Source organism: Arvicanthis niloticus, chromosome 3 (genome assembly GCF_011762505.2).
Source record: "Arvicanthis niloticus isolate mArvNil1 chromosome 3, mArvNil1.pat.X, whole genome shotgun sequence".
NCBI classification, from domain to species: Eukaryota; Metazoa; Chordata; class Mammalia; order Rodentia; family Muridae; genus Arvicanthis; species Arvicanthis niloticus.
In genome coordinates this window covers 41,697,110-41,724,699 of record NC_047660.1, presented here as the reverse complement: position 1 = coordinate 41,724,699, position 27,590 = coordinate 41,697,110, and the positions used below count along the sequence as shown (strand labels likewise).

The window sequence follows — 27,590 nt, the reverse complement described above, 5'->3', positions numbered from 1 at the left end:
ATTCAATAGCATTGTTTAGGAAAATAGAATTCTGCATGTTAGCTGCAGATGCCACTTTTCCACAAGTATCTTGGATCCCCAGTTGGTTCTCCAATGCAGAACTCTCAACTAGTACAAAAGGACAACAGTGTATCATCTTTAGTCTATTGATAAATATTCTGTTTTCCTGTTGAGAACAATTCTATGATATGTTTTTTATATACCCCATACACACACACAGAGTCGCTTTTCTTTGGAGTTAATATGTAACAATACTGTATATCACAGGGTATATACAGTCCAACTTAAGTCATTCCAATTATCTTCTAAAGTGCTTTGACTAATATTTACTCTTTCATAAACTGGATTTTCCTGAAAAAAAAAAAAAAAAAAAAAAAAAATGTTGTGAAGGAAGTTTATTGAGGCAGACTCCCAGGAACAACTGTGAGGAACCAGGAATTTGAGATTTAGATCTAGCATCTTGTTTATTTTTGAGGGGTATGTAATTTAAATTCTTATTTTTAGTAATTCCTTGACAATTCCATACATAAACACAAAAAGTATCTTGATCATATACACCCCTAACACCTCTCCCACTCCCCCAGTTCCCCAACACTGCCCCTCCCCCCTTCAGGTCCTCTTGATTGTTTTCTTTTTTATAATCTACTAACCCCAATCATGCTGCCTATATGAACACTGGCAAATACTACAATTGACTCACTCCCTGCTCCTCGAGCTGCCAACAGCAAATAGCTCATGAGTTTGGGGTAGAACCTCAAGAGCCCTTCCCTTGTCCATGCTGGGATTGATTGTCTTGGTCATGTGCGCACAACCACAGCTGCTATGAATTCTGGAGTGTAGTGGTCATGCAATAACCATGCCATACACAGAAGACAGCATTTCAGAGCCCGTACCTTCGTTCTCTGGCTTACTCTTCTGGCTCCCTCTTGCACCGTCCCAGGGCCATGGGGGGTTGACACAGGTGACTGACTTAGGACTGGCACCCACAGCCTCCCATTCTCAGCAGCCTGACTCATGTTGAGGCTTTATCCTGGCACGGCTGGATTCTTTTTCTCCCTTTTACTTCATATATTTTTCCTCTACTAATTTTTAATACAACCTCTCTTCTTTTACTAATCACCTTAGACATTTTAGCTTCCTTACTCAATAGTCCAGAAAAAGAAATACATGCATGCATGCATCTCTAGAAAATATAGCTTTTGAGATTTTTTATAGTAAGTCTATGCATGGTTGTTTCTGGAATTTTTGCAGCAATCTTTTCATTATTTAGGACATTTTTTCCTTTTTCTGAAGCAACTACATATATTTGACCCTTCTCCCTTAACAAACTTCTATCACTTCTTTTATATATCCACCCCATTACTAACTTTCTGAAAACTATTCTAATTTTTCCAATTCACTAATTCTCTCTTAGCTATATCTACTCTGCTGTCAACCACAGATTGAGTCTCAATGATTTTACCTTACATTTAAAAAGAATCTTGCTTTAAAAACTATTTACCTTGTTCCATATAAGCTTTTGGGGGTATTACCTATATGATAAAATTCATTGTTTTAAAATACTCAATTCAATTGATTTTAGTATATTCAAAGAATTGGGTAGATCAGATCTAATTCCAGAACTATTTTGTTATACCCAATGAAACCCTGTAGCACTAAACAGTCACTCCTCATTGCCTTCTTCCTCAGGCTCCCAGCAAAAACTAATCTATACTCTGTATTCTAATGCGACTGTTGTGTTTATATGTGTGTGTATTTGCTATAATTATATATACATATATAAATTAATACATACATATATATGAATTCAAGCATATGTACATATATATGTGTGTGTGTGAACATATATGTATGTTTTCATTCGCTGGATCTGTCTTCTCATAATTAAACATACTGTTTTTAAGGCTCAATCATACCATAGCACATGCCTCTACTTCATTTTTAAAGGCTAGACAATATTGCAGAAATAAACCATAATCTGTACATTCAACTTCTTCACAGTTGGAGAAAGAAGTTGCTCCAGTATATGACATTCTACATGAAACTTGAACTGCCAAAGAATTTTTAGAGCAGTCACATTATTTTAAATTCCTGTCAACAGCTATGTCTATAGGCCTGAGTTTCTTCATGTCCTTGGCAACCCTCAATATTATCTAGCTTGTTATTTTAGCCACCTTAGTAGATGTGAAGTATCTTTCTGCTCATGGTTTTGTGGTTGTTGTTTATGAGAGGGTTTCTGTGTGTAGCCCAGCTGTCCTGGAACTTGTTCTGTAGACCAGGCTCGGGCCTCAGACTCCAAGACCCACCTGCTTCTGCCTCGAATACTGGGATTAAAGGGGGCATCACAACCACTCAGGTCCTGTCTTAAAAAATATCAAACACAGCTACTTTATACCCTAACGCCAGACTGAGCTGGTTCCAATTCTGTCACTTTCACTCATGGTTTTACAGTTCTTTTTCTAAAAAAACAAAACAAAAACTCTAAAACTTATTTCTTATTTTTCTATCTTTTTATGGGTTGGACTTTAAGGTTTTTGTTTTTTGTCTTTGACAGGCATGGAGACTTAACGGAAAACTGTTGAAGCAGCTCCTTGCTTTGAACGTTCTAAGCTACCCACTTAGGGTCAATTAGGCTATAGGCTTACATGGAAGCTAACTTATCAACTCTGGGATAGGTTTTTCTCTGCCTTCATTCACTACTAAGATTGAACAGAGACTTGTGGAGTACTTTTTTCTTTCTGCCTGCTCCTAACTCTTCTCCTGTAAATATCATCTCTTTTCTAAACTTAAATTATTTGGGCTTGTTAAGATGGGATTTTGCTATGTAGCCCAGGCTGGCCTGGAACTCACAAATGATCCTCCCTTCTCCAAGACTCAGGAACTAAGGCAAGAAAAAGTCTAGTTAGAGACTAGCCTGGGTTACCCATGGGAGTTCCTGTCTCAAAACAAAACCAGGCACCACCTCCACACACAGGTTCCAAGAAACAGGAACAAGACACAGAGCACGACTTTTCAGAAGCAGTGAGAAACTATCCTGGGACAAGGGGCAATCATCATTTATCTACCAAATTATTATTATTCTATTATTGCCACTAGCAATCCAACCAGTGCTCCTGAGCATTCAAATTAGTAAAACTGATCATTCAAAGCATCATTTAAACACTGGATCTCCTTGTTAGTACTTACCTTAAAGGACCTTAGATCAAGCTAAATGTTATCAGTAGAACTCTGTAAACCAAGTCCAGTCTTGGTCCAACAGGTGTCTTGGTGGGCACAGGTACTTGCTGCCATGCCTGGTGACCTGAGCTGGATTCCCAGAACCCACAATGTAGCGAAGAATCACCTCCTACAAACTGTCCTCTGGTTTCAACAGGAATGCTGTGGCATGCATGCCTCCACCTAAAAATTCGGGGTTTTTGTATTTGTTTTTTTGTTTGTTTTGCTTGTTTTCCAGTTTAGTTTTAATCACATAAAAAATCCATTCTAGTGTTTATTTAAAGGGGGGATGGGTACAGAGAGAAGAGCCAAAGTATGGGGACAACTTTGCGAGTCAGCTCTCTCCTTCTACCTTGACATCAGTTCTGAAACTGAAGTCTTCAGGCCTTGTTCCATAAACAAGTTTACCCATCTCGCTGGGGCTTGAATTCCCTCTCAAATGTTTCTTTGTCACTCATTCCAATCTGTGTATTTTCATCCTTGGCCTACAGAATAGGAGTAAAGTCAGGATGGGACAACTGCAAAATTACAAAGGACGAGGAAAAGAGATGCCACTGAGCTCTGCATTGCTTGCACAATGTCATAAGCAGCTTTTAAGATCATCCCTTTACCTTCCTTACAGTACAGGACACCATGCAGTACGAGGTCTCTTTCCTACTCAGAGAACTGTGAGGATCCTTCAAGCCCTCACCTCACCCTCAGTTCTGTACTCTCTAGGAAGGAAGTCATAAGTGGTGCCCTGACTTAAATCATTCAAAAACTTTTGCTATATGTCTTACTCTTTGGGCCCATTCTCTTCTTGCAATTTTCCTTAGTGTCAATGTTTAATTGTCTTCTTTATACACAATTAAGAACAATGTGCTTAACTCCCAAGGCTTTGTGTCTGCTATTATTCCCAAACATTTTGAAGCACTAATGAGCTCTTTTCCAGCTTCTGGGTATTAAATGTTCATCAGGCTACAATTGTACTTGTATGACCCTACAATGCATTACATGCATGTTCAAATTCACAGGATGTACAATACTAAGAGTAAAGCGTACTACAACTCATGGGCCTTAACCAGTCACATCGTGTAGGCTCGTAGGTGGTGGCACGCTTCCCTCTGGGATGTGACAGTGATGTTCAAGTCTGAGGTGGAGGGGAATGAACAACTGTATTTTCAGTTCAATTTTTCTCTATACCCTATATTTCTAAAAATAAAAAAAGCATTTACATTCTACTAGTAAAATCTCCCTATAAACTTAACCAACACCTTCACATCTATCAATACTTTTTCCCCATTTTCCTGTTGCAAATTGATGTAATTGTAGAGTCTCACTACTGTTAGTATGTTTCTAATACCTACAAGCAAGAGCTAACTTTCACATTTACCTGATGTGTCCAGGGTATGATGTCTGTCTATTACCAAGGAGTGCTGAAGCGAGGTCAGAAGAATCTCAGAGTCGTGAACACATGTTGAGGCAATGACCTTCAATTTACATCAAGTGCAAAATGAGCAGCCTAGCTTTTGTTTTGTTTTTTTAGTGAGAAACTTGGATTTTTTTATATTTTTATTGGATATTTTATTTATTTACATCTCAGATGCCATCCCTTTTCCCCATTTCACCTCCCTAGAGACCCCCTAATCCATCCCCCCTCCTCCTTTTTGCTTTTATACCATTATTTTAATTACATGCATATATTAAGGTCAGTTCTAGGTTGGAAAACTAGCAATATAATAGATGCAAATAGTCAAGGAACAAGCAAGGCAATAAACACAAATAGTCAAAGAACAAGCAAGGCAATAAAGTTCTGTGAACACTCCCATGATCACTGTTTCTAAGGGCTTATCAGGATGACCAAAATATCTGAGCCCATTTTCCTGTCCTAGCCCAAAGTCATTTTCATGTCTGAAGCCTACTTCCTTGTTCTAGCCTAAGATTTAGATTGCTGCCTGAAATTACTTCTTTGTTCTAGCCTAAGATTTAGATTCCTGCCTGAAATCACTTGTTCTAGCCTAATGTCACATTCCTGCCTGAAGCCCATTTCCTTGTCCTTGGCCCATGTCAGATTCTTGCCAAGCAGCCCCAAAGGCTCTCCACCTCTCCCCCTTTTTTATTTCATAAAAAGACTGAGCCTGTCTTAGGTCATTCTGACAAGAATGCCTTCCTTACCCATCATGGAATATGCATTATCAAAAGCAATGCACTTCTGTCTTAGGTTGGTAAGGCTCTGTGCAGAATCTTATCCATCCTTGGCTTGCCAGCCTGTTAATTTAATAACTCTGTCTGGGGGCAGCCTAGCTTTTAAGTCTCCTACATTACCCATTAAAGGCATCTCTGAAATAGACAGAATCCAGTATTCAACTAGAAATATTCCTAATTTCTCGTCCTCAAAATCCATGATATAGGCACACAGCTCCTTTTATGTCTTCTAACATAGCTGTCTTGAATGTCTTTGTTTTAGTTCAGCACAGAATGAACAGGATGCTACAAAATGAAAACCATGGCTTGACAGTTCTTAAATTTATTGAATAATTCTTGGCTGAGAGAGGAAAGATCACAGGCTTCAACAAGAGTAAAGACAAAAGAACAATTAACTGCAAATTATTACAAAAGTAATTTCTGAAACATTTTTTGAGCCACTCCTAAACAAAACTTTAGTGCGTCTTGAAGTTTCAAGGTTGGTAAATGAACATCAAATTACTCAAGAGCAAAAAGAGGAGTCACTATTACACAGTATAAGACCTTAGTGCACTAAATGAGCAAACCCAAATAAATGGCCACAATTATTCAAAGTTGCTTCTACTAAATATTCATTAAGTGAACAAGAATGCAGATTACTTAGAACACAGTACAAGTTACTGAAGGCAGCAAATCCAGCAACATATAAACCTGTCATTAAATAGTATCCAAATCATACAACAGATTGAAATAGGAACCTGCAGAACTGCAGCTCTAACTACATGAAAGGAATGTACAGATGGTCAAAATAAATAAATAGAGGCAGGAGTGACTAGCTCCGCGCCTGTGTGTGCAGAGCAGGCGCACAGTAAACAAGGGGTGACTACAAGGTTTGTGCTGAAGAGCAAAGCGCACTTGGCTTGAGTACACCCCTTCCAATTCCCACAGATGCTCCATAGTGCTGACAGGCAGGCATGATTTTAAATGGAGAGCATTTTCCCTACCCGAGTATGGACCCAACATATTTAAACTGTGTAAAGATTTCTTTGAAAAATTACAAAACAATACACTGACTAGAAGCTACTGAAAGTAGCTGTGGAGAAACACTACTAGTGGAACAGCAGGTAGTCACAAGGCTCTGGTCAACGATGGAGAACATGCACCACCACTGTCGGAACTGCCAGCTGTCAAATGGGTGAACTCTTTCACAGTGCACTCAATACATATCTTCCTACCAGCAATACATATTCTTTGCTAAGCAGAATTATAGTAGTATGAACTGAATTAATTCACATTAAATATCTTTAGGGGTAAATAAAGCATTTGTGAAAGTGTAAAGGTACTACATATGTTCACTGAAGGTTGTTATAATGTTAGCTTTACACCATAAGGAGCCAGTTCACCTTTGTTGCCATTTTTTCTGTGGGTTTTGTTTTATTGGTGGGTTTTTCTGGGAGAGGTCTCTCTCTCTCTGTGGATCATGGAACGACTTTAAAATTGGTGAATCAAGAATCAGCTCACTGGACATTGCAACCTTTTTAACAGTTTTGAGTAATATGTATTTCATATTACTCAAATATTCATATTAGGAGCAAAAAGCATATGACAGTATACAATGTTACAATATAAGTATGTCAAGAAAACTGTAATAAGATGGAGCACCTCAACAGAGATGTTCCAAAGCCAAAGTGCTTTAAAGCAGCCTCCTTTACCCTGTGTCTGGCCCACAGCACTGCTCTACATGCAAACGCTTTCTATCAGGAAACTTAACCTACACCACTGTGCACCCTGCCAATGCTTCTTACTGGTTTCCATGTCCCTACACAGAACTGACAACTCACAATGTGAGGTCTACTTCTATCACTGTAGCACTGAATGAAGAACATTGAGTGAGCCCAGCTCAGTTTCACCAGAATGCAAAAGAAATAGAAGCTCGAGTTAAAGGTTATCTCAAATAACCATACCAGTAACATACCTGGGTACTTTGAATTTTATAAAACCAACATTGTCATTTGCACCTCAAAGAAATTTAGAAGTCAGTTTTACTGCTATTCTAAACAATACGTATCATGCAAATTACACACGTGCAGTGTGCTGGTTCCTCATACAAGTATAGCATAGTGCACATGGGTATTGGTCCCTGAATTTCCCCACTCTAAAAAACACTTGAAGAAATTTTTTAAAATGTATGTTTAAGGCAGGCCCCGTGTCTCTATGTTCAATTGAGAAAAACTACAGTTTATGATGTAGTTTCAAAATACTTAAATTGTTTCTGAAGTCAAAGCAAATGTGACATCTCTATAAAAAAAGTTCTCCACCATAATTACTAATTCAAATTAATTTAAGTACCCTGGTAAGTGCTATGTCTTCCACTCATTGTAACTTCTAGAAAAGTCAGAGCTTGGGGGAAAAAAAGAAAATATAATGGAGAGAAATCAACAGCCCCAGGCAATATGACTTGCCTTAGACTCCAGAATCGGTTAGGGGAGAACCTCCCATCTGCACACATCTCAGACACACTGAGACACAGCCTGGTCATCTCACTCAGAGTAACCTTCAGTCTCTAAAAACAAAGTAGGGAATGCAGAAGCCAAAAAAGATCATCAGAGGAAACTTTACGAAATAGTCCAGATATATTTTATTGGGGGAGAGATACCTATTGAGCTGAAATGGCAGTTTTCAACCAGTGGGTTGCAACCTCTTTGGGGGTCAAATGACCCTTTCACAGGCCTAAGACCATCAGAAACCCCCAATATCTACAAGTTATAATAGTAGCAAAATTACAGTTATGAAGTACCAACAAAATAATTTTATGGTTGGGGGTCACCACAACATGAGGAACTGTATATTAAAGGTTTGCAGTGTTAGGAAGGTTGAGAACTACTGAGCTAAAAAAAATTACTCTTGGTGAAGTGAGGTGGTTTTTTGTTCTTCAAAAGTTCAACACTGAAAATCATTATTAGGCTCCTCTGAGTGCATTTCTACAATAATTTAAAATCTTCAATGTATTTTACAACCTGAATTTTCATTTGTGGAATAAATCAAAAAGACAAAATTCTTACTGCACAATATTTAGACATTTTATTTAATGTTAATAGTGGGTTTCTAACTAAGGAAACACTAAAGTAGAAGAATAAACTAGTGGAAAGGTTAGAGTTTATTCTTGCATACACACTTCCCTCTCAACACAGGCCCCCCCCCCTCAGTTCAGAACAATTGGCAGTATTAGCAAATAACATCATCTGATGGAAGGTGAGGGGAACTCACTTACGGTGTTCACAGAATCCTAAACCACTAATGAGTCTGCTAAGAAATGAAAGGTCTGGGGAAATCTAAAGTACCAATAGTTGAACTAGAGAACTAAAACTGATTTTAAAGAACAGTACGTAAAGAATACAAACTTATCAGAAATAAATACTCCACAAAATATCAGCGTCAGTTTTCTTTCTTGATGTCAGATGACTTATCATTAGATGCCACTTGTTTTCAAAGGAACAAAGTGATCACTTGGGCCAGGCCAGCCGCCTCAGCCCTGTTTGCAGCAAGAGCAGCAGCAGCACTATAGTAGATCCAAACAAATGCTGTCAGACAATGTCCCAGGCTCGGGTCGGGTTAGATCGTCCTTCACAGACTATTATCTCAGGATCATAACACATACACATGTACAGAAGAATATGTAAAGAAAATATCTTGACAAAGATTACAAAAGTATGAACTATATACAGTGTAATGACAGAAAGCACTTAAAAAGCTTCTTACCTTCCTCTCAATTCAATTAAAATGTTAATATTCTGTATTTGAATTTTATCCTACATGTAAATCATCAGTTTCTTTACTTCCTAAAACAAGCAATAAAATAGACTGGTCCGGTGTTTGTTCTAGGCATTTTCTAAAAGCCAATCAAACAGCGACTTGCGTCTTTCCTCCCTTGAGGATTTTTCCACCACTTCGTAGTATTTAAGCACAGCCTGCAGGACATCTCCCACTTTCCATCCTCTCTCTTGTAACTTCTTTGAAAGCTAAGAAAGAAGGATTAACAGAAAACCATTTGAGGCAACAAAGTTTTCATTTCTAACTTCAGACAAAACTGGAAATCCTGTTTACCATGAAATATTCTTTCCCAGTTATGAGATCTTCCCCTAATCATCAGCCCTTTGCCCAAATGAACTATTTTCCTTTCTTGACCTTTAGAAACACATCACCATAGAATGACATTTCAGGATTGCTAGAAACAGAATGCAAACCTTGGTAGTGGACAATCTACATGGGTACGCAGAGTATCTGTCTGCAGAAAAATCCTTCACCTAACATCTGCCACACCCTCTTAGGAACATAAAACAATGACAACGTCAAGGTTAATAAAAAGTTTGTGAATTTTCTTTCCACAGCATATAGTGTGGTTTATATTCTGGAAAACACTCCAGCCTCAACAGAAACATGGCTTTCTAAGTTGAAAAATGTAATGTTTCAACAAAAAAAGCAAAAGAGTCAACAGAGTTTAAGCAAACTCTACCACAGCAAAATAGAACATGACCTTAGTCACTTTTCTGTTTACTCAACTATGTAAGGATTCTTAAGTTTTAAAAAGCCTGTAAAACAAATTCTGAAAAACTATTTTACTGGAAGTGTTCTTTTCTTTAAAACAGTTTTGCGTTTTAATTCATATAAACGCAAATATATAATTCATATAAACGTCATGGGTTTTAGTACATCACTGAACTGAAGACAAGTACAACACGGTCAACACTGGATGTTCGCTCCTCACACCAGGAGGAAGGCTCTCTGTATCAGAAGCCTCTCTCCATCCTCCATAGCACCTTTCAGTAAAGCACTCATCCACTTGGGGCCTCATAGCTTTGCCTATTTGGGGATATTTCATAGAAATGCAACTGTGAACTCTGTGTGTGGTCTTGAGCCTGGCATAGGTATCTTGTAGTAAAGCAAGGCTCGGTGTCTTACTACCGTCTACTAACCAACAAAGCTCCTTCTCCATTCATTAGCTGATAAGACAGATGGAGACTTCCCACTGTTTTGTTCTGGATTGTTCAAGACAGGGTCTTACTATGACCAGAACTTACTTAATTTAGACTAGGGTGGCCTCAAGCATACAGTAATCCTCCTGCCTCTGCTTGTGGTGTGCTGGGATTATAGACCTATACCACCAAGCCTAACACTTATCTATGTAAGTAATGTTGCCATAGACATTTCTGAGGAGGTTTTTTTGTGTCCCCCGAATGCACACCAAGCAGTGAAATGCTGGGTAACATGGTAACTTTGTCCTTGGCACTTCGGAAAACTGTCAGATATTTTTCTATCACAGCTTCAGCACTTTAGATTCTCACGAAGAACTTTATAAAGAACAGTGTCCTGTGTCCTCCCACACTTGGTGTTACCACCTTGACAATCACCCTGATGGCGGTGAAGTGTGTAGTGATTTTGATTTGCATTTTCTTAATGGCTAGTAAAGTTGAACACCCTTTCATGTCTTTATTTTCCAAAGATATGCAATAATAACTCTAAGTCCATTTTAAAATTAGATTACATACCTTTTTATTTTTAAAATGAAGAAGTTCTTTGTATGTGCTATGGCTAAGAATTTTACAAATACAAAATTATAAACATTTCCTCTCTATGTGAACTATCTTCTTACTTTGCTGACAATGTCTTTCAATACACATCATTAATCTAGTTTCTCTTTTATTATCTAATATGTTTATATCTTTTCTGACATACAAGTCTATGTCATCTTCTATTTATCCTCAAGGTAATACTGTTTGTTCTATTTAATAATGAATATGTCGAATTTTAATATATGATCCAGAAAGACAAAGTATTATTCTTATTACCATTCAACATAAGCTGTATTTGTTTCAACTGTTTCATATATCCCAATAGCCTTTTGGAGTCCTAGCTAGATGAGCCAACAGTTAAAATGAACCATAAACATAATAAAACCTTGCCATGCACAACTGAGCATTGTACTTGACTCAATCAGGCAGAGATACCTCCGTTAGGTACCATGATGGCAAGGCCTCCCCTCTAACACCACCTGCCAACTCCATGAAACTGAGGTCTATCTTAAGCCTAAGTTCAACAATTCCCCTAGTCATGCTTTGATAATTCATTTCTTGAGTACTTCTCCCCAGACTATTTTCTCCTCCTTCAAACAGATGTCACAAGCTAATATACTCCATGTCAGTGTATACACATCCTTCAGACATCTTCTAACAATCCTATCATAAATTTTGAATCAGAAAATAAGAATATCTTGGGTTATCCTTTACTTTTTTGATTGATTTATGTTACTCAGTCGCCCTACTGTTTTATACTACGTTAAGGTTATAAGTTTTCATATGGAAAACTGGGGAAGAACACTCTTAAAACTAAAAACTGAAAATCCCTACTAACAGCATGCTTGGTACGTACTAAAGTCTCTAATTTTATATTGGTTTTTCATTATACCAGCCTTCTAGTCACATAAAGATGAAAAAGACCTAATTAATTAAGTACAATTGTGAATCAGAGCAATAGAATAGCTGAATCTTTTCTTAAGAATCCATTACTGCTTATTACTGACATCTAACTTCTAGGGTTAGGATGTTAGATCAAGTACTAGCTCTTTACAGTATTATACTTAATCCTCACAAACCTGCAAGGTAAATTCTATATGTCTCTAGTCCCACATACATCTCAGGAAAGAGGCATTCACTAACTCATCTGACCAAAGTCATACCTACTGGAAAGCAGCAAATCTGAAACCAACTGTCAGACTCCTACATATTAATATTCTGCAATCAGCAAGTATTTTGCTAAACCAACAAAGTAGTTAAGATTACTCCGTGGGGTTACTGCTTCCTCACCACCACTCTAGAAGGGGGTACTTACTAATATAAACTCCTTCTTTGCAGCGTCCTGAAAATAAACTTCTGCAACTTCAGCCTCAGAGGCAATGAGCCACTGAAGAATAATCCTTAGTTGGGGGTCGACTGCTCCAGGCTCCATGTCAATGTTCATAATTAGCAGAGTCTTTCCATTTTGTTGCAAATCTAGTAGTAAATTTAAACAGTATGAAGTTTATCCAATCAACTTTCAAAACTCTAGTCTTGATTTAAGTTTCCAGTGAATGCTTTCCTTAACTATAGCATAATGTCAAATAAAGCATTTCCTTAAGGACAAAATAATGCTAAAACAAATAACTTTGATCATTTACTGATGGCACAAATTAAACTACTATTTGTAGTAAATTTAAATATAATACAAAGAGGAATTGCTCTCAATTTTACTTTTTTGCTAATGAGAATGATGTTTTTAATACAAAGGAGACATCCTAGCTGGATGATGGTCCTGTGAACCAGTGTCGTGTTCAATACTCCCACTCAAAGATAACTGTGTACAAGAAGTATCTAGGGCATGCTGCCAGTCCTTAAGCCAGTATGTACTAATAATGAAAATGTTGGTGAATTTCTTTGTTGTTGATGGACATTTTTCTGTTATAGTATATAAGGTACTCTAGACAAATACTAGTCATTTTTAGAATTTGTGTTGGCCCTCTATTCTTAATGTAAAAGTATCAATCAGGAATTTATCTTTATTCACCCTTTGTGCCAGTAAGTCTCAATCAAAAGTAGGTGTATGTTTTCTTTCCTATGCAGAATCTACATTTAAAATCACATGTGTACATGTACTTACATACATGCATGTTTGTGTGGGTCATGAAAGTAGTAGAAGGAAGATCCCTGAGAGGAAGAGGAAAGCAATGGGCAATGGAAGTAAGGTGACATGAGCAGAGGGAGGACTGTTTGGCAGGAAGAAGCAACAGCCAGAGGGAAGCATGAGGAATGGGAACCAAAGGGAGATGGCGATGAAGAGGAAAGTATGATGATACATATTCAGAAATCAACACATGGAATCATCAATCACTTTGTATGTTAAACATAAAAAATTACCTTAGTAAATGGTTTGTATATGTTTGTTTTAAAGGAGGTCTTAAACACTATAGAACAAGGCACTGTATCTGAGGTCCTTAGTAAACCCTGCAGTGTTCCTAATGTTGGAAGCTAGGTCAGCTAATGCTTTTCTACACTGCTAGGGTTTCTTTGGTTAGGGTCTACTGTTTACCTGGCCTGATGGGAAACTTCAACAGAGGTCAGGGCTGATGCCACCTAACCAATAAATAAATAAATAGGAAAGAAGGAAGGTTTAAAAAGCAAGTATTTGTTATTTTAGGAATCCCTAATTTTGAGGCTTTCTGTCAATCTAAACCAATCTATCTTCTAATGGAACAAATTTCAAAAGTTCACTACAACTTCATACATGAGAGACGCCCATCATCTCAAGATCTGAGGAATGATGCATCTGAATATAATTAAGCTCCTGGTTTCTACATAGTAACAGAAGACATTTTTAGGCCTACTACTAAACTTTTTAAAAAATGAATTGTTTTATTTATATTAAGTTGTACCTCTTCTCTTAATCATTCCTCAGCAAAATTAGTTAAGTAATAACTAGGTTATTAAAGACCCACCAAATACATACATACATACATACATACATACATACATACATAATACATACATACATACATGCATACATACATATATGGATAGTCTTTGGAATAGTCATGAGTGTTATTAGAAGTATATGTCTTTTAAAGAACAACACATTAATGAACAAAAATAAAGCAAACACTACCTAGATCACTAACTCTAAAATCTATAGTAAGGGCTGGAAAGATGATTTACTAGTTAAGAACACTGGCTGCTCTTGCAGGAGCCAGATTTGACACCCAGCATCCACATGCCAGCTCTTAACTGTCTGTAACTCCAGTTCCAGGGGAATCGGATGCCCTCTTTTGGCCTTGTTGGATACTTCACACAGATGTAGGCAAAATAGCCAGTGACATAAAATAAAAATAAGTCTTAAACCTGGGTTAGTGGAATGGCTCAGCTGTTAAAGGCACTTGCTTCCAACTTTGAAGACCTGAGTTCAAATCTCAGGTCCCATATGGTAGACAGAGAAAACTGACTCCATGTGAGATGCATGACATGTGTCATTCATGTGTTTATACTTATGCACACACAGGCACATATACAAAACAAATAAATGTAATTTTAAAATATTAAACAACAATAATTTTAAATCTGAGAATTTTAACTTAAGATCAGTTATGTAACTTCCCTGAACAAGAACAGTGTGGATAAACTGGCTGGAAATTGAGGGTTATATCTCAAGAAATTCTCTTCAACATTTTCTAGTGTCTCAGTGTGCCTACGTTACTGGCACGAGGGTACGAGGCAGAACTCCCAACACAGAACACTAGGCTATCTCCAGCCCTCAGTTTTCCTACTTCTAAAGAAATAATTTCTCATTAGGTCAAAAATAATTATATTAAATATTATTTTTAATTTAAATATGGTATTTTATAGAAAATATCATTTCACACTTTTTAAAAAGATCTGAGGAGAATATTCAAAAACTATAAAATACAATGAAAATGTAGGTTCAATATGAATGAAATCTCTAGGCGTACTTGGATAGTCTAATATAAGAATTAAGATCACAAATTATGTCCAAAACTTTGCAACCAATGATATCTAATGTTGGCATAGTAAGAACTCTGTTCACTAAAGAAGGCTATTTCCTTTATGTAAGTATACATGTGAGTATAGAATTAGAAGAGGAAGAGAGATGTAGGGACATTTAAAGTCCTTTTCCATCTTTACTTTTTGGCTCATATAAGTTTGACAAAAATACCAATTCTATAAGTCACCAATCTGAAGGAAAACTATGAGTTTCAGTTTGAGTGAACTCCTCATCCCCAGCTAAGTGGCACTGTTTGGGACACTGTGAGGCCATTACTGCATGGGCCTGATGGGTAGGTCACTAGGGCAGGCCTGTGAGGATACAGCCCATCTGCTCCTGTGGGCTTTGCCCTCTAGCCACCAGACCCACTGCCATGGCCTCCCTGTGTGAAACTCCTTCCCAATTTGCAAGCATTTTGTCACAGGCACAGAAAGTAATACACAGAGTAATAAATAATATGCTGTAATTACAATAAATTAATTTTATAACACGAGAAAGATTTTAGACTTGAATATTGAAAAGAAAAATGTATCCTAAGCTTCTTCCTCAAACTTTTTGTTTTTGAGATGATTTGTGATGTTTCATACCAACAATGCAAAGCTTATCTGTAAGAGGCATAAATACAAACCACAGAGACTTGCACACACAAAGACTTAGAGAGACTGTGACTGACCTTCGCCACCATCCTCCTGCTCATCATCTCCATCATCCAGTCCATCACTTTTCAAAGAAAACAAGAGTAGTTTAAAAAAATAGGAGCTTAATTAGTAATGAATTAAAATTAAAATCACTTCTCAGAAGAGTAGTAAGGAATGAAATGTTACACTATGACATATGACATTTAGAAAGGAGAAAATGGCAACCAAAAGGCAGCTTTGCTTCTCACATTATTTCATGTTAAAGTCTGAACTGCACATGGTACCTACAGAAGCCCTACCTTAGCATGACATTTAAAGCCAAGCCACTTCAGGGGAAGGTGAAGTGCTCTAATCTGGTTTTAAGTGATATACTACCTGGATATCATAGAATGTCATGAATGATGAAATACTACTGCTTCTACTAATGCCATTTATTGTTTTAAAACAATTTTCCTATCCTTTTATTATATATGAAATTAAACTACCTAGGAAAACAAAACAAAATAAAAACAACAGAAATCCTGTAGGAAGCAAGCTCTTTTTAATGAAATCATTGATAGAATGAAAAATAGCAAGCAGAGCAACCCATGCAAACAGTCACACATTTTGCAATTAGATGTCAGTCATATTTTAGCTAGTTGAAATTTTCATTAGATGTAAATATATTGAGCAGAATCATGTCAAAATTCATGAGAAAAGCAGGTTGATACACATTGGCTCTCTTAAGAATAATGACATCATGCATTAGTGATGAAAGAGTCATCAGTGTTAAGTGTCTAAACTGGACCAACCTGTCTGATGTTGGAAAGGATAAATTGTCCTCATACAAATCTCCTTCTAAACCAAGACTGCTCCAGCTACTGCTGTTACCATTACTGCTGGAGGGAGAAAAGAACAGAGCTGAACTAGAAAATGAATAGTGAAGATCACCTGTGTTTCCTTGGGACAGCTTCTGCCCTAAAGCTGCCACAGTGGAGTGGAGCATCCACAGAGGGGTGAGAGACTGTCACTGCTAGTCCATAAAGGATAACTGGCAGGGCTGGAGATGAGGGAGTCTTTTCATGGTCCTCAAAACAACATGGAATTATTCTAAACTTACATTTATTTTTAAAATCAAAACAACAAAACTGTTAGGATGGCAAATGACTGCATAATATCTCATGGCAAACCTTAACAAATAACTTATCAAAAACAACCAAAAAGGCAATATATCTTCGTACTCCTCAGTTTGGAGAAAATTTAAAAAGGAAAAAGACCTAAGATGAGGTCTTCTGAGATTTCTGAATAGTACAAAACAATGCTAAGGTGCAGGAGAAACTGTCTCAAACAGCCCTTGCCTTCCTATTTTAAAGAGATCATTATGTCAATATGCCAATTATCTTTATTTTTGACATTACATACACTAAGCAGTTGGCAGATAGCACATATTTTCTTCAGAAGAAAGCTAGAAGAAGCAAGGCTTATTTAAGCAATACATTTGCATGGCTGGCTAGTCACCAAAGCCACACACTGCACTAGCTTCTTATATTACCTAGCCAAAAGAAAAAGGCAGCTGTATCTACAACTACAGCAAGCACTGTTTGGGGGGGAGGGGGGGGAAGCAACCATATTCAACAACAGAACTATAGGCTACTTTTCAGATTAAAATTTTCAACATGCAACTTAAAAATTCTAATCATTCCTACTTATTAAAATAATTAGTAAGCACATTAGTTTGCAGTGGTGAGCAGCTTTACTTTCCACTCTCTAACAGTCAATTATAACCTATCATCAACACAAACCTAGGCTTTGCCCATTTAACATGAACTCCCTTCTTGTGCATCAGTAGGTATTGTCAAGGTAACCAAAGTCATGATTACCTAAAGCTCTAAGTAGTTTCTAAGCATTCCCAAATAAATTACTTATCCATTTTCACTTTAACAGTATCAAACTTTCACAAATTACAATGCATTAAAGTAAAATGAAGCCATTTTTCAACATATATTCAAATAAATATAGTTCCATTATAAAACCATAAAGACAAGAGGTTTACCATCAGTTTGTCATTAGGCAAACTAAAACACAGAAAATACAGTAGCACAGAATAGACAACTATAAACAAAAAGGAGAGCATTAATTGTCAAACCCTATTTACTTTAAGAAAATGATTTTCTAAAGAATGAAAACTACAAAATTAAAACTCTTGCCCATACTCTATTAATAATTTTTCAAGCTAATTAGTAATAAAATCCATCATTTAAATTTTAAATGAACATGAGAAGTAACATCTAGAGAATAAGATGTTATAAAAATAAGATGCAGAAATCTTTCTAACCTCCTCTTTCTCCTGTTTATTAAAGTGGTTCAGATTTGAAGTCAGTTATTTATAGAATACTACCTATCTCTAAGTAATATGACTACCTCTAAGACTATGCACTTCATCTAAACAGCACACTTTCAAAATAGAAGGGGTTGTCCATTATTTTATACTAGAACCACACAAGTAAACCTGGAAGTATGATCACCCTAGCTTGAGCCACCATGTATAATTTTGTATGTATGGTATGCTGGAAACTGAACTTAACTCTTGCACATGCAGGTAAATGCTCTATCTACCACTGAGCTACAACTTCCCAACTCTAAAATGTTTTCTTTGGAGGGGTGTATTTATTTGCTTGTTGAGGCATGGCCTTAATAAATTGCCCAGGCTAGCCTTGAACTTTGTGAATACTCCTAACCTCAGCCTCCAGAGGGTTATAGCCATAAAACATCACAATTGCCTCTAATACATAATTGCAAAAATATTTCAAGCTATTCAAAATATTTAAGAAATTCACATACACAGGCCAGCTCTCTTTGTGATCAATTATATATACTCCCTAAACTGTTTTTAAAATCTAATTTTTAAAACTGATGTTCTTTACTGAACTTCCTATTTAAAGCAAAAATTCAAAATGCTTACTGCCACCTTGATCTCTGTACCTGAAAGAACAGTAGCCACAGCAATGGCCACCAAAAGATGTTTGTAAAGCTACCTCTCTCAAATGTGGTCCAAACACTTGCCCTGAAACACTGATCTTTCTACAAACCCTCTTAAGACCACTGGCTTCTTCCCAGTTTAATTGTCCTAGGCAGCAATGTCACGCTTACTGAAGTCTTGGAAGCTTGCTTTTCTTAAAGAAAAAAAAAATGATATTATAGTATTACAGATAGGAATAATCATGGTTTGTGACCTTGCTCTACTGTTTCCATTTTAAAGACCCTTTTTTTGCAGCCAAATTGTAAAAAACACTGATGTTTCCCATAACATAACAAATACAGTATCGAGAAAGAAAGAAAGAAAGAAAGAAAGAAAGAAAGAAAGAAAGAAAGAAAGGAAGGAAGGAAGAAAGAAAAGAAAAGAAGAAAGAAAAGAAGAAAAAAAGAAAGAAAGAAAAGAAAAGAAAAGAAAAGAAAAGAAAGAAAAGAAGAAGAAATAAAAGAAGAAAAGAAACTGTGTAACCAAGTACAAAACCAACCCTCCCAGCCAGAGGCCATCTCCTTTTCTTAAGCCACCGCATCCTCTCTTCCAACTCCACAGTCTTCCTTCCCTCTCCCAGCAAGGGTATTTCAAGGGTCTGAGTCAACAAGAGCCTCACAAGGTTCTTTCCACGTAAACCTCCTGGGAAAGGTATGCTGAGAACTTCTCCCTCCCTAAGGTCCAACCATGGCTGTTACTTATTATTACAACTGTCAGCCCACATGAACAAACTCTTTATGGGAGTTCATAAGCAACCCATGAATGCCTTTAGGCAGAGGTGAGAAAATAAGAAACTATATAATAATGAAATATTTCAAAATGACTGTTGTGAACAAAGTTAACTAAGAAAATTTACATGTAAAGTAAATGTCTTCAAGTATACAGAACTATTTCATTACAGGCTCATGTAAAGTAAAAATTTCTGGTTTCTTTGGAGACTCAGTTGTGTCATGTGATATTTTTCTGGAAACTGTTATAAAGGATGTTTTGCTGAAAACAGACACATGGTGTTTTTCTGGAAGCTGCTTGGAAAAGGGGGATGTGATTTTTTTACTAGAGAAAGCACATGACATTTGGAAAGGGTATAACACAACACACAATGGACTACACTGTGGCATTGGTTTGCCTTGTCACTCTTTGCTGGTCTTGGCTGATGACATTGTGGCATTGGTTCTTCTTGCCTTCTTAGCTGATCACTGTTTGTTGTGACCTCAAAGAGAGAAATGCATCAAAGAACTCCTGGTGGTATTCTGGTGGCTTCTTACCACTTCTGTGGACTTGAGCTGACTGACAGAGCCCAGGGTTTCTTTTAGACTGAACTGCCATTGCTGATTTGTGAATAGTGTTTCTGAGTAGATGGAGCTACTGGTGCTGATTCATATGAACTAAACTGCTGATGTCCTGACAATGAAGAGTGGAATCACCCCAAAAAACTATTTCTAAACATGTTCACATTCTCCTTTGTCCTATTAAACTTTCCTTTCCACTATCTCTGGTAGGTGGTGGGCTAGAAGGGAGGTTAAAGCATTTAATAACCCTTATTAAAGTAGGTTTTAAAAAAATCTAAGCCTATACAATGTTTGTATTTTCAATCTAAGAAGCTACATAAATGCTCACTATTTTGTTCCTAGCAGAAGTCCTGTCCCTAAAGATACTACTTATTTTAGCTTAAGAAAACTACAGGGTTATAGCAATGCCTTTTATAGACACCTAACTGTCCTCAGTTTCTAATGAAGGTATGTTCTTTAAAGTGATAAATTATACTTTGCAGAACATCCATGAAAGCTTAAAATGTAAATAAAATACACTACTGCAATATTTTTTCAGGTCAGCTGTCAGTATATCCAAGGAACATTAGCTCTGCTCCCTTACTGTATTTGATATGTGTCAAAACCATTTAGAAGTCAGAGATGGCAATACAATACACAAGCCTATAATCCAGATCCTGGAAAATTGGGAGAGAAACTTAACTTCAAGACCAGATTGGGCTACACTAGAAGAGAGCCATCCCCTCAAGAAGAATTAAAGTAAAAACAACAAAAAAAAGCCACATTGTGAATAATAAAATGTTGGAAGTATAAACAGATTTCCAAATTGAGAATTTTTGAATAATGTAAATCCATTGCTTACTTTTCTTACGTCTACAGACCTTTATCACCCAACTAACTATAACATCAGAGTTACCTTTCACTGAGGTGATGGAAACTGCTGCTTTCATCTTGATGGTCATCCTCAAAACTTAAGTTGGACCAGCTACCCGTGCTGTCCTCACCAACACTGAGATTCATCTGTTGGCTGCCAAGTGACTCAGTTGATTGAAAATCTTCTATTTCTTTTGAACTAAGAAAAGATCACATGGTAATAATTTTAAAAACAACTGAAACACCACAAACTGTGATAAAGAAATAAGATGATAAAGCTGACACTAAGGAATTACATCCCTGATCACACTAGCATCCTTGAACACTGCATCTGCAAATAACTAAGACTGAACACAAGCAAGGCAAAGACCACATTTGCGACCTGGATGATACCCTTGTGTATCTACATTCGGTTTAAAGCATTTCACACTTTCAACAGGACACTGAACAGAAGTATACCTTATTACAAGTTCTAAGTGCATCATCTGCCCTATAAAAATAGTACCTTCATTTGACTCTAAAGAGCCTCCTCTTGGCTTTTAGTATAAGAAATGCAGTTTGAAATTCTAGCTGTGTCAACCAAGCCTATATTCAAACTACACAAATCTCTTCAGAACATGAATAATAAATATCTTTCTTAGCAAGGAGTGATATTTCAGCATTTGGGAGGTATTTCTGTGATTCAAGGACCAGCCTGGTCTACATAATTCTAGGCCAGCCAAGGCTACATAGTAAGACTGTGTCTTAAAAAAGTATTTTAAACAAAGAGACATTCATATTTTTATGGCATAGTAAAAAAACCATTTAGAGCAAGTAAACTAAGTATTCCATCTGTATATAGTCAACAGCGGTACTTAAGCAAGGAGAGAAACCACTGGCTTCAGAACATTATGTATGTATGTGCTGGTCCCTCACAATGTCCACTTTCTTACCTGCCACCCTCCGAGTCGAGTCCCTCCACAGCAAAGCACACATGCCATCCCAGCCCTCTGCTAGGAACACAGTACCCCAGCTCTTGGAGAACGCAGATTTTTTTCTTTTGCCTGTTTTAGTTTCTTTTATATCTCTGAAACCTTAAATAAGCCTGAACTGCCCTTTCCATTTCTAAGGCATTTCTCAGTGTGCATTTAAGATCTAACAACTCAGTCAGGCTTAGTATTCCAGACACAGATATATTACATCACAACTTTATTTTATTTATTTAATACTTTCTCCTACAACCTACCACATTTTTAAGAAAATGATTCATAGAGGAGGCTAGAAGAGGGTTTGTAATGACTGCTAGGTAACTGGACTCATGGTAATTGAAAATAAAGTCTAGATCCACTATTGTTCTAAAATTCCACTATCATATGCTTTCCTACTTGATATTCATATGGCTCCCTGGTGAGTGTCAATGGGTTTGTAACACCCTATTATATATTCTACCATTAATCAAACATTTCTGAGAAAAGGAACATTAGTGAAACAATTCAGTTAACATCTTAGTGAATAATCTATTTCAATCAATCACTCTTCAACCTTTAATCATTTTAACTTTATAAAATGTGAGGCAGAACTACATACAACCGAGTGGACTTTGCAGTACTTCCAGAAGTGTGGCACGACTGCTTAAAAGAGACACAGGAACAGAAATACTAAGAGAGTCTGAAAATAACAGCAAGCTTAAAGTAGAACCCAGGTACATTACTGGCCAGGTCTAAGAAAAAAAACTAATAGTCTGAAGAATGACTGGCAAAGTTATCTGCTGAGTACTGGGAGTAAGGGTTTAGGACTGATCATCTAGTTTCCTCTTCTGGAGCTGCTATGATAGAGGCAGAAAAATAAAACCAGTCCAAAGCCATGTGTAGTGTGTTGTTCCAGCCATAGAAACAGACATTAACCTCAGAGTAGTAAACACACCAGGCTGAGCTCCTGAATAAAACCCACCAGTTTCTTTTAGTCTATTTACCTGCTTCTTAGTTCTGTTATTTGATGTTATTGTGTTTTCTCTCATCTTCCAGCCCTGTAAATGAATGATTTCTCTCAAAAGGAACTGGGAAACAAAAATTTCACATGAAAACCATGCACAGGATATGAAACCACATACAAATGCAACAGAGAAGTCTTTTGTTAAGTTAGGATGAAAATAAGTAGACATTTTATGAAAAGAGCCTAAAATATAGAGGGTAAAGTTAACTTTTCACTCTAATACAAGACTCCACATAAAATCTGGAACCTACCTGCTAACAGCATGCCCAGCATTTGTCATAGCTGTTGTCATGATGTCTGTGGTAAGGCTCTCAGCAAAGCTAATCCCATCTTGTCCGATTCCACTATCAGCTGCCAAACTCGTATTGCTCAACTCTCTCTCTGCTTTCTCAATAGCTTCAGCAACTATCTTCTCTGCAAGCACTGCCCTTTTATCAAGATTAACATGAATTTGAGGTACATCAAGATGGAAAATTCTTGATTTCTGACGGATGCTACTAAGTTTTGAATGTGAACTTGGCTTAGAACTAGTACACAGACTCTGCTTTGAAAAGAGTTGAGCAGAATTTCTGGTGCAACTATGGAATTCCTTAAGGTCACAGTATCTGCAAGCTTCATTTATAAGTGGTGACAATTTCTCTGCATAAGTAATCTTATCTGCTGATGTTGTGGTCTCTGAATTATGGAAAACTGCGGGTCCTAAACTTAGCTCTAAAGTGTCATCCACTATTTTTTTAGCATACTGTTCTACAGTTTGAGCATTCTCTCCACAACTGTGTCTGCTTAAACTGCCTGTATTCTGGCGAAATCCATGGTTTTGCAAAGGTTGACAAGACTTTGAAAATTCTGGTCCAGAAACACTCTCCCTGCTGTCAATACATTCAGATTTTTCAAAAAGACAACTGTCTCTTGAAGACTTTGGCAAGTCAACTTTAGGTGCTGTCAGCTGTTTCTTTACATCTCTTGTTATGCTGCTAGCAAGAGAGGCTGAAAAACTGTACAGTTCAGAAAGTTCATTTCTACATGGATCCTGTGTCCTTTCACATGTCTGGTATTTGCAAAGATGGCTGCCACTTCTCTGTCTTTGTTTATCTACTTCTTGGTGATGCTCTTTACTTGAGATCACCAACCGTTCCTTGTTTGTTTTCCCATGAGAGCAGCGCACAGGGAACAGTTTCGAACCGCACTTCACTTTTACGGTCTTAGCTGCTTCTTGCACTCCTGACTTGACAGACCGGTAGGCCAGTCTACTGGCATACTGATCCATGATTAGCTCACCGTTGCCTCCTTCCTGTTTTAGCACTTGAATAACATGTCCTGCATATTCATCAGTCACACTTTCACAACTGGGATACTTATATGTCAGACCTGGCATGCAACTTGGTAATGAGAGAACACATGAATCTACTTCTCCTGGATGTATATCCTCTACATCCAGCCTCTCTTCTGCTTTACCTCGGTCACCTTCAACACGGCAAATGTGCTTCTCATGCCTGAAAAGCATACAACTTCTAGCGTTTGCAATTTTTTCAGCTTCTGCAATGACATCAGCTGCCATATCACTTGCAAAATTGCATGTCTGCATGTTTTCATCTGAATGACTTAAAGCAGGAAGCATGCTTCTTTGACTTGGCACATTTAAGTAGGGGTTTTGAACCTTGAATTCTTGAGTGATTTCATGATCTAAGTGGGAGGCTGCCACTTCAGTTGCAAGAGAAATGATGTGTGTAGCTAATGCTTCTGCGAACTGAACTTTTTTCCCTGAGTACTCTGATTTTACATCCATTTCTGGGTGTTCTTCACCTTCACTGCTCTCAACTTCTTCTGAAAGAGAGCGCATAAGTTTCAACATAAACTCTTCCTTTTCTATAGTAGTGTGTTCATTCTCAGACAAACTACCAACAGATGAGTTTCGAGGTGTCGAAGGTGGTGTCGCAGGTGCAAATTCTTTGGCTAACTCCCCCTTGAGTTGTTTGGTTAATTTCTTGATGTCCCATTCAGAACTAGTCTGGGATGGTACTAAAGGAGTTGATGGGGGAGTATCAGGTATTACATTTCTGTCTCTGATTTTCTGCTTATCTTCCACGTGCAAACTATCTACACAGGTAAGTACTGCAGATGATAAACTCTGTGAGTGACGGAAAGAGCTTTCCTGTCCAAAAGACAAGGGCTCAAGTGCAGTATTATTCAAATTATTCCTTGTCACTGCTTTGTCCTTCACAACTTCCTTCAAGTCAGATTTCTGACTTGTCATCATTGAACAAGGTGGTAGTGTCTCTAAAGAAAATCCAAAACCCACAGAATCTTTACATTCTGGAACACAACACTTTCCAACAAAGAGTGAAAGGTGAGGTGAGTTATCTGAAAAGTCAAGGAATTTGGGAGTTTCCCCCAAGGTCAACTGTGATTCTTCTCCAAGAATAAGCACATGTTCCTTACTAACTGGTTTTTTATCTATATTTGGAACCACTGACTTGCTTTTATCCAGGGAATGTTTAATAATAGACTTTGATAACTGCTCTGCAAACATGTCCTTACAGCTAGCTTTGTTCTGTTGTGGTGCTGCTTGGTCACAAAGGGAAAGAGAACAGGCTTTTCCCTTTATTGATTTAGTTAAGTAATCTGCATTTGAATCAACAGTTTTTGTAGCTTTGAAGGATGCCATGGACTCTAAGGTTTCATTTACAATCGTATGTACCATTGCTGCGGAAAAGTTGCTAATAATCACAGAGCCACTCATTAATTTTGAAGGACTCTGCATGTCAATATCACCATTAGTTGGTTTGAAGTCATTCTGGTTGCATGGATTGAGTTCTGAAGGTAGACAGGTATTTCTGAGACAATCCACTTCCTCTCCATTGCTTTCTTGGGTTGATTCACCATTTGCTTTACCATGCTCAGATGATGAAAGAGGCTTGGACTGATACAAAGCAGATGACATATGATATGGGAGAAGGGCACTACCTGCCAAAGGCACTGGTATAGAAGTGACAATTCCAGAGGTACAAAACAAAGCCTTCTGCACTGTGTATTCTTTCTTATATTCCTGCATTGGTTTTGTCATCATAACTGCTTGACTGCTAAAGGATGAGGAAAATGTAAAGGTCTGCGTAGGTGACACTACATTTTCTGCACTCACGTACTTGACATTACCCATAGAAACATTAACTGCTGCCTTTGTTGTAAAGGCCACGTCAGTCTGTGACAGCTCTATGAATGCTTCTTGTATTACAGATTCAGACAAATCTTTGGCATACAACTTCACAACTTTGTCTTCAAAGTCAAATGACTGACACTGTGAAGATGCAGGTGTTTGAGGACATGAAAACTGACACACTTCCATGATACCTTCAAAAACAAGCTCTTCAGCAAGGTCCGCAGCAAACCTAGCAACTGTGTTTGTAAACATCTGCTTCTTCACATACTGTAGGTCTTTCAAGGCATTTGATAAGGCTTCACTCACCAAAAGACTGGCCAGGCTACCAATGGCTCGTTCTTTTAGTGAAAATGCACACTGCCTTCTAAGTTCATTAAATGCCATCTGAAATACAGATGATGTCAATTTGACAGCTAAGTGGCACAATGCATTGGTACATGAAGAAACTCCTTTCTGTAAGTCTTTAAACGCACTGCCAAAACTTTTTCCCACAAGATCTGCTGCAAACTTCTGAACGCTATCTGTAATCATTGAAGATTTTCTACATTTACTTTTCTGATCAGAGTCTCCATGCTTACAAGTTACAGTATTATTTCTTCCCCTTTTAATACTTTTAATATCTGACACTGTGTTTGCACGTTGCGTATGAAGAACTGAGCCTAGTACTTCACATGAAAGACTATCTGCATAATCTTTGTAAGTGCAGTAATTTTCCTGACCCCTATTTTCACTAGTGTCTATTTGGCAAACACATTCAGCAGGAGTACAGCTTCCAGGAGGACTAAAAGCAGAGGTTCGAATAGGGCTAAACAATCCACTGTCCTCTGATGCCATCACTGGACGAGGAGAGTCTGGAGCATCACACAGGTGACCATACGGAGACTCAGGTTTGCGAGGAGTTGGCTTTCTAACATTAGCTGGAAGAGCTGGGCGCTCAAACTTGAATTTCTGAGGATTCATACAAGATTTTTCATATTTGTGCCCTATCTTCTGTGATGAATTCCCTATGATAGGATCTTCCATTAACAGGTAAGTCTCCAAAGTTTGCTCTAGTTCATCAAACTGATCAAAGCTATCAAAAAACTCACTCACTTCTGAGTCTGAATCCTCTACATCATCTTTTGTCACAGGGATTTCGGGCAGCTCAAGTTTCGCTTTTAAACTTTTTTGATACCCCTCTTCATCCAAAAAAATCACAGGACTTGGGCTTGAGCACTCAGACTCTGAGGAGTGGACAGGAGAAGAAGGGAAGGATGTCTCCTGTGTGTCCTTGCCTTTATCTGAGGCACTGGATGACCTGTAGAGACTCCTTTGGGTCCAGGGCTCTGAAATTGATGTTGTAACTGATGTTTTCACAGAAGGAGCATCTTTGCGTCCCAGAACATTTACTGAAGGTGAGGGTTTAGCCAATGACTTCTGTGATCCGTAACTAACCAGCACTTTAAAATCATGGCTCTCTAAATGGTGACCTGAAGTAGTCTGAGAGGCAGCATCACACCGGCTTCTAAGTGTAGCAATATTTATTTCTATAGGAAAAAATAAAATTCTTAGATTATTCTAGAAAAATTGTTTTAAAACACTGACATTAAACACAAAATGTTTACATCATAAATGCTTTCTACATGCTATTTAACAGAAAGTTCATCAGAAAGTAACACTTGGGAGCAAGTATACCTTTTAATAAAACAATCTCATTTTACCCTATGCCTTCAGATACATGCCTA

General features: G+C 37.5%; 1 protein-coding gene across 3 annotated transcripts in view; it reads right to left on the bottom strand.

Moving 5' to 3' along the window:
* Positions 1 to 5,706: 5,706 nt before the first annotated feature.
* Akap11 (A-kinase anchoring protein 11) overlaps positions 5,707 to 27,590 on the bottom strand; it is a 48,237-nt gene continuing 26,353 nt past the window's right edge. Inside the window, exons 7-12 of one of the 3 annotated variants that reach the window (XM_034497621.1) lie at positions 22,961 to 27,392; positions 20,782 to 20,937; positions 16,391 to 16,477; positions 15,635 to 15,681; positions 12,265 to 12,425; positions 5,707 to 9,398 (exon numbers count right to left, since the gene is read on the bottom strand). In XM_034497621.1, the coding sequence (XP_034353512.1) occupies positions 9,258 to 9,398; positions 12,265 to 12,425; positions 15,635 to 15,681; positions 16,391 to 16,477; positions 20,782 to 20,937; positions 22,961 to 27,392 (5,024 nt within the window). In that variant the 3' untranslated portion in view covers positions 5,707 to 9,257. The remainder of the gene's footprint in view (positions 9,399 to 12,264; positions 12,426 to 15,634; positions 15,682 to 16,390; positions 16,478 to 20,781; positions 20,938 to 22,960; positions 27,393 to 27,590) is intronic. The other 2 variants (XM_076930690.1, XM_034497622.2) reach the window with 2 other exon arrangements.